This window comes from Centruroides sculpturatus, unplaced genomic scaffold (genome assembly GCF_000671375.1).
Source record: "Centruroides sculpturatus isolate CEXI.00-Female unplaced genomic scaffold, Cexi_2.0 scaffold101, whole genome shotgun sequence".
NCBI classification, from domain to species: Eukaryota; Metazoa; Arthropoda; class Arachnida; order Scorpiones; family Buthidae; genus Centruroides; species Centruroides sculpturatus.
In genome coordinates, this window is record NW_019384361.1 from 131,740 (window position 1) to 139,140 (window position 7,401).

The 7,401-nt window shown below is 25.7% G+C and overlaps 2 protein-coding genes across 2 annotated transcripts in view; both read right to left on the reverse strand.

Annotated features, from left to right (window-relative positions):
• Nucleotides 1-1,945: 1,945 nt before the first annotated feature.
• LOC111641303 (KRAB-A domain-containing protein 2-like) lies at nt 1,946-2,551 on the reverse strand. The gene has a single exon (XM_023387458.1). The coding sequence runs from the start codon at nt 2,549-2,551 to the stop codon at nt 1,946-1,948; it is 606 nt and encodes a 201-aa protein (XP_023243226.1).
• A 436-nt stretch (nt 2,552-2,987) lies between these two features.
• LOC111641314 overlaps nt 2,988-7,401 on the reverse strand; it is a 20,434-nt gene continuing 16,020 nt past the window's right edge. Inside the window, exons 9-12 of the mRNA XM_023387465.1 lie at nt 4,975-5,105; nt 4,747-4,846; nt 4,510-4,623; nt 2,988-3,639 (exon numbers count right to left, since the gene is read on the reverse strand). Of these exons, the coding sequence (XP_023243233.1) occupies nt 3,526-3,639; nt 4,510-4,623; nt 4,747-4,846; nt 4,975-5,105 (459 nt within the window). The 3' untranslated portion in view covers nt 2,988-3,525. The remainder of the gene's footprint in view (nt 3,640-4,509; nt 4,624-4,746; nt 4,847-4,974; nt 5,106-7,401) is intronic.

The following is a 7,401-nucleotide window of genomic DNA, read 5'->3' on the forward strand; positions in this document are numbered from 1 at the left end:
AAATATATTTACATTTTAAAAGTTCAGTATTTAATTTAAATATTTTAATATAACAAATAAACCAATATTTTCACACCACTGATACTAAATATTATGCATAATTGTATATATTACAATTAGTTCATAATATCATTTTACATTAATGTAGTAATGCATTAGTTTCTGATCACAGTAGATATAAATAAAAAAACTGTGCATTAATTAGTCATTACTGATAATGACTATAATTTAACAGAACCTCAAAAAACTAATTTTCCAAAAATACATTAATTAATTAATTAATAAATATGACAATACTGACACTATCTCTATAAAACAAAATAGCAATATATATATATATATATATATCAAATTTTTCTAAATGTGTATATATATATATATATATATATATACACAGATAGAAAAATTTGATATATATATATATATATATATTGCTATTTTGTTTTATAGAGATAGTGTCAGTATTGTCATATTTATTAATTAATTAATTAATGTATTTTTGGAAAATTAGTTTTTTGAGGTTCTGTTAAATTATAGTCATTATCAGTAATGACTAATTAATGCACAGTTTTTTTATTTATATCTACTGTGATCAGAAACTAATGCATTACTACATTAATGTAAAATGATATTATGAACTAATTGTAATATATACAATTATGCATAATATTTAGTATCAGTGGTGTGAAAATATTGGTTTATTTGTTATATTAAAATATTTAAATTAAATACTGAACTTTTAAAATGTAAATATATTTTTATAAGGAATATTTGTGTAATAATTTTATTTTTATATTGTATTTTTAATTAATTTTTATTAAAAAGAGAATTTTAACAATTGTATNAAAAAAAGGATTTTACTTGTTACAACATGGAGAGCTATCATGGCATTTAGAGTTACAAAGTAATCCTGATGACTTGCAAGCACACTTCTTTGTTATGCATTTTTTTAGGCAGTTGCATTTCTCGAAACCTTGTCCTCTGGTCAAAGACAATTTTGCGACAACTTCTCGAAGTCTCACTTCTTTATCTTTAACAACTTCTATCTTGATAAAGTCTTCAGGGCATGAGATTAAATTGATTTTGTATATAAAGCTGCTTTAGTACTCCAATTTTGGTACCTAGTTGGTAAAACTCATTTACATCTATTACAACTGCAAATAATGCTTTTTGGGTTGGTTTTAGCTTTGTCAATTTCAGGCACTTTCAGTCTTACATTTTGGCCAATTTTCACATTTGGATATTTATCAACAGATATGGCTTTCATTTTTTCAGCTTGTTTCTCCAAAGTCAATTTTGTGTTGTTTCTTATAGTGACTAAGATTCTATCTTTTTTGGTATTGGCTCTATAGTTACAAGAACTTCCTAAGACTCAATCGTGTTTTCTGTCTCTGAATCGGTATCTCTCTGAATCGTTACATTGAAATCATCAGTTATTTGCTTCACCTTCATCTTCTCAGTAATAATTATTTCATCTTCTTGTGTTTTATCGTTGACAGTGCTATTGTCTATATCCCCTTCTGACTCATTTTCAACAATGCTTTCTTCATTATCTAGTTTGATTGCATTTTTGACGTCATTATTTTGTTCCGTATTGTCATGTACATGCAACAACTTCTCTAAATCTTCTTTAGATCTTATAACTTTAATCATATCACTAGGAGTTGCTGAAATTGCAAGGCCCATTTTCATTGGACAATCAAACATTGCTTCGTAGGAAGAACATTTGATTCCCTCGTGATATGCTCTATTTTTCACCTGGATGAATCTTAAACCCTCTGACCACTTTGATAACTGATTGGTTTCCATCCATGTGCTCAACATATTTTCTATGTCTTGATCAGCATGTTCCACTGATCCAAAGTCACTGTCTTGCCTTTCCATGCAAGATTTTTACATCTGGCCACATGGAGCATAAACTCTCAATAACTTGGTTACAGAATTCTCAGCCATTATTGGAATGAAGGATGCTCGGCACTCCAAAAGTGGTGAAAATATCCAAAAGATGATATGCAACTTCTATGGCGTGTTTAGTTTGAAGCATATGAAAGATCACAAATTTGGTAAGATGGTCTTGGTAAACTAAAATAAATTTATAATTTCCATCTGGGGTACTTTGTAGATCTATTAGATCAACCTGACAGCATGAGTTCATTTCACTATGAAGTATAGGTCTGACGACAATGCCCTTTTTCAAAGTCTTCTGTTTCTTTTGGCAAGGTTGACATAGCTTCAAATATGTCATAGTAGCCTCAACTGTTACATTTTTATACTTGCGGTTACATTCCTTAAGCATCCATGTCCTTCCACTGTGGCCAACAGCAACATGCGTTTCTTCGAGAATGTTGAATATGTCCTCATAACAAATGTAATACCTTATTTCTCCATCCTCCTCCTTTATAAGTGCAATTAGTTTTTCTTTGCCGCCTATAGTCAAAATGTTGTAACGCTTTATATGCCTGTAATGAACAGCTTGTTTCTTTTTCATGTTCTTTGCAGCTTTTACTTCCTCCAAACACCTTGCATATTTGCTTGAAAGAGAACTTATCATCTTTCTTGCTTGCAACAAGCTCATCCATTATTTCATAAAATCTCCATTTCACACTCATCTTGATTCATAAATAACTTTTAGACAGAGAAATCTCAAACAAGATTAGAATTAACGTGCGTGTTCTAACGTGTCAAATGATGGAATGCGGCGGTGTGGTGTAGTGCGAAAATCGGGGACTATTTTTTCAACATTTACCATGTCTCTGAGGTAAAACCTAAGATATACCGAGTAAATGCTGATAAAAGTTCAAAATTAATGACGAACGCAGAACATTTCTGACTTTTACCACAAAGATTTGGTAAATCTTAGGTTTTACTGGAAGATCTTAGGATTTACCATAATTCGAGCATTTACAGTAACATATAAATGGCAAACAATTATAATGAATTTAATATTAACTGAATATATGATAAATTTTTGAATAATTCTTTATATTTATACTTTAAACATGGATCAATAAATAATGTCATTTCTTAAAAATAACCACCACAAAATTTTTATTAAATACTTTTTAACCACTTTTTTAATGATGATAAAATATTAAACTAATGTTTTACATCAAAGAACAGAAATCAATATCCAAAAGTTTTAATCAGATGAATTAGGTAAAGTATTTCATTGTCCCTATATCAATATAAATAAAGATGTATGAAATGAATTTTATTTACTCTAAAAGAATAAAAATATGCTTGTAATATAATTATTTAGACAAATTACATTGATATTTGCAAAGAATTAGTAACTTCTATATTTATTTAGTCTTTCATACTTATTCTTTATTTTTTTTTTAAATTTTATATTCTATGAGCATTTGCATTTAATTTTAATAACAGAATTAGTAACTCTACTAAAAATCTTAAGGCTTATTTTGTACTGATACTTTTGTGCTTCTTTATTGTACTTCTCCATTTATTATTTTAAAATTTCTGAATTTTCCTATAATTATAATTACTTATAATTAATTATATATAAACTTAACTACACCATGTTATATCATTTAAACATTTTCCTTTAAACCAATAAGCCATTAGCTGATTTCTTTCATTCAGATGCTCAAATTCTTTATTCACATCCAATAGATTTTGTGTCTGCAATTAAAAATTCAGTGTGTAGTATCTTATTTTATATTAAAATTAAAGCACAATGAATTTCAAATAAAAATAAAAATAGTTTTAAGAACTGTTTGCTTAATATAAATTTTATTTTAATACCAGATGATTGTAATTGAAATAACTCTGTTCAATGCTGTATAGAGAGGTATTTATCAGTCTAAATGCAACCAAATATGATATTATGTGATGACATTTCATGACATGCAGAAAATAATTTCCATTACAAATATGTACAACGAGTTGCTTAACTTTTGGCAACATTTACAATTGCGTGTGTGATGCCATCTGGTATATTTTATTATTAAAAAATGGCAAAAATTTAATTTCAAGGGTAGGGATGAGTTTTACAAAAAGTTGTGTGTATCTGTCTTTGATTGTATTTTCAATCCATGGTATGTCACTACTGTTTATTATTATGTTGGGTTTAGTGGGTTTTACTCGGTTCACACCGGTGGCTGTGTACTATGCCGGACCAGAGTCAAGGCATAGCAACCAAAACAAAACTAAAATTAAATAAGTGTGTCAGTGTNAAAGTAAAGAAGTTACTTTCTAAATATTTTTCTACTTTGAAAATATTCAAAAAGAGGATTGATTTATTTAAAGTGTGATTAACAAGCAATATGTTTGTTTTTATCAATGTTATTATTAATGTGTGATAGTTAAAACTACAATTATACTATAATCTAATGAAATTGATTTACTAAATTAACAGTTTTAAATTAACAACTTTCATCATAAAACAAATATTTCAAAAAGTTATATACTGGGTAAGTTATATGTAAACTTAATATTGAGACTTTTTATTTATTAAATAGTAATTATATTGTTTTTATACATTATACCTACTGTTTGAGGTGGCAGAATTCTAAGGCAACTTTTTCTATTAACATGTTCTAGATATGCATCTTTAAATATTTGTTCTTCTTCTATGCTGAGACAACGTTTACAAAGACGACAAATCTAAAAATTATCCAAATATTTTATAATAATAAATGTTTTAAAATTTAAAGCAAATATTATTTCAATAAAATAAATTTTAAAAATTGCTAATTTATAAATTAAAATAAATTTTCAAAAACTAACATAAGATGAACAAGTTTCTTGGCAAGACTTTGATGCACATAAATCAGAAAATACATAAATATCAGCTGAAGACACTTGCATAACCTTTTCATTTTCAGATCTATAAATATATTGACAATAAAATATTTTAATAATTTATTCTGAAATATTTTGCATTAATATTAAATGCAATTAATATAACAAACTTTGGCATTAAAATATCTATTCTGATTTTATAGTATTTCTCACCTTGATTTTATATAGCTAGGATTAATAATTCTTGTTAAACCCACTACACTTAATAAATTATAAATCACTTGTTCATATAATAATCTGTTCTGTGAAAAATGAGCAGAAGAAAGATTTGGAGACATATTAGCCTATAAAAGAAATTTTTAAAAAAAGGATTATTCAAATGAATTTCAATTCTTCAATGCTTTATGTTATAAACTGTTTTAATTATTATAATCAATGGATCTTAATTTATATTTATTAATAATTCATTTATGGAGTTTGAAATACATTTAATACGAACAAAAACATACAATTTTTTATAATTACAATATATTAGAAAATAAATATGTATACATTAAATTAAAGTTTGAATTATTTCAAGTTTAATTAATTGAATATATCATTAATATGTGAGTAAAAGCAAATTAAAACAAAAAGTAAACAGAATATAATTTCTGAAATCCCAAGTCAAAAACATATTTAAAATAATATACATAGAAAAAATTTAGGAAAATTTCAAATGTATTATTATCATTTTAAAATCATATATATATACATATATACTATGTCACATATTTTTCCAAAGCTATTCATTTTCATTATTTATATATATCCTTGGCATAATTATTTAAATTAATAATAATTTATAAACAGTGTAATATCATGTCAAGCTTCATTGTAATAGGTGTCAGATCATTTAAAAGGTGGGCCAGGGTACATTTTATATCACATTTTTAATACAAAGCTTCTAAATTTGATAACACTAATTATATAATTATACACATTCTTGCAAGTAACTTATAATATGTATATTATACTTAGATTGAATATTTTACCTTATTTTTTCTAATTAGGTAATGCCTATTTCTATAATAATTATACAGAGAGAATAGACATTCATAAAAATCTGATTCCATATAAACTGTACAATATAATTTATTTTATAAAATAAATAAATAAATGTATGTAAAGTTTTTCAAAACTCCTTTATAAAACTTTTGATTCAACATTAGAAAATTTCTTCTAAGTGATAATTAAGTTGATTAGTAATAACAATGATTTTATATACATATATAATATAGAAACAAAAACTTTAAAAATTCAGTAAGAAAAGTTTCTGTAACAAATTTATTTAACTATTCTAAATTTGTATTCATGTTAAAATTCAATTGAAAAATTATAAAATTTACTTTGTCTTCCAATTTCTTTAGAAAAGTTGAAAACATTTCTTACAGAAAATCTTTCATTGGATTTTTAAAGAATTTTCTGACATATAACCAAATGATCTAGTAGATGTAATAAAACATTAACATAAAAATTAAAACTATAGACTTAGGAAAATTTTGGTATTTGGCTAAACATTAATAGTTGAAAATATTATTGGGTATTGTGTAAATGATTAATATTGTTTAACTTAATCAGAACCACACTAAAAAAAAAAATCTGAACAAATTGAGGTTTTTCATAAGAATAATGATTTAACTCCTCATCAAGTGCCTCTCGTGGATGAAGAGTATACGCTCTTCTGACTAACGATTTAAACACGGCTATTATAATGAAATGGATCACACTTGAGAGGCACTTGATGATGAGTTAAACCACATTGAGTGGATTGCTAATATTCACAACTACCACAATCATATTCCAATAATGATTTAACAATTAACATTAAAAAACAGTGTAATGACCATCAGACAAAGTGCTATACTGTCTGCAAGACATCATTTTTTATGATAATTTATTAAATATAAAAGATCAACATGATACATCTATAAATGAGACACTATCAAGCAATGATTTTTTAAAAATATTATATGCTAAGTGTTTTAATTAATTGATTTGCAAGATTTATTGTCATATCACTTTTGGTATTAGTTAACATTAAATTAATTTTTAATGCTATGAAAAATTATAAAAAACTTATAATCATTCAAAATAAAATAAATATAACATAAATTTTATAAGTTGCTAAGACTTTGGTATAACAAATTGTTATGAAACAATAAGTAAAATGGCAAAGCCATTTTTGGGACGAGACTATGTCTCGGAGAGCACGAGTAATGAATGCACAAATCTTGCACTCACGCCTGTTTGTAGAAACAGTCTCAACATTTTGTATTTTCTTTTGACCCAGTTCTCAGTCTCTTGACTACCTACAAGTCTGGTTTATTTTATGTGTGCATGATTTGGGCACCAAATACTCTGTGCCAAATTGCAACTCCTGACGTGACTCATGTAGCCATTGACAGCAGTGCAATTTTAGAGACAAGACATAGTCTCATCAATTAAAAGTAGTTAAAGCTTTATATAATAAAAAATGTATAGTAAATTACATTTAATATGAATTAGGTCATATAAAATTAAACTATACATATAAATTTATTAAAACAATAATACTTATATATATATATACCTCCAAACCCACTACACTTAATAAATTAT

What these genes read in the sequence shown, in the direction of transcription:
- LOC111641303 (XM_023387458.1), bottom strand. Translation starts at nt 2,551, where the DNA reads ATGATAAGTTCTCTTTCAAGCAAATATGCAAGGTGTTTGGAGGAAGTA.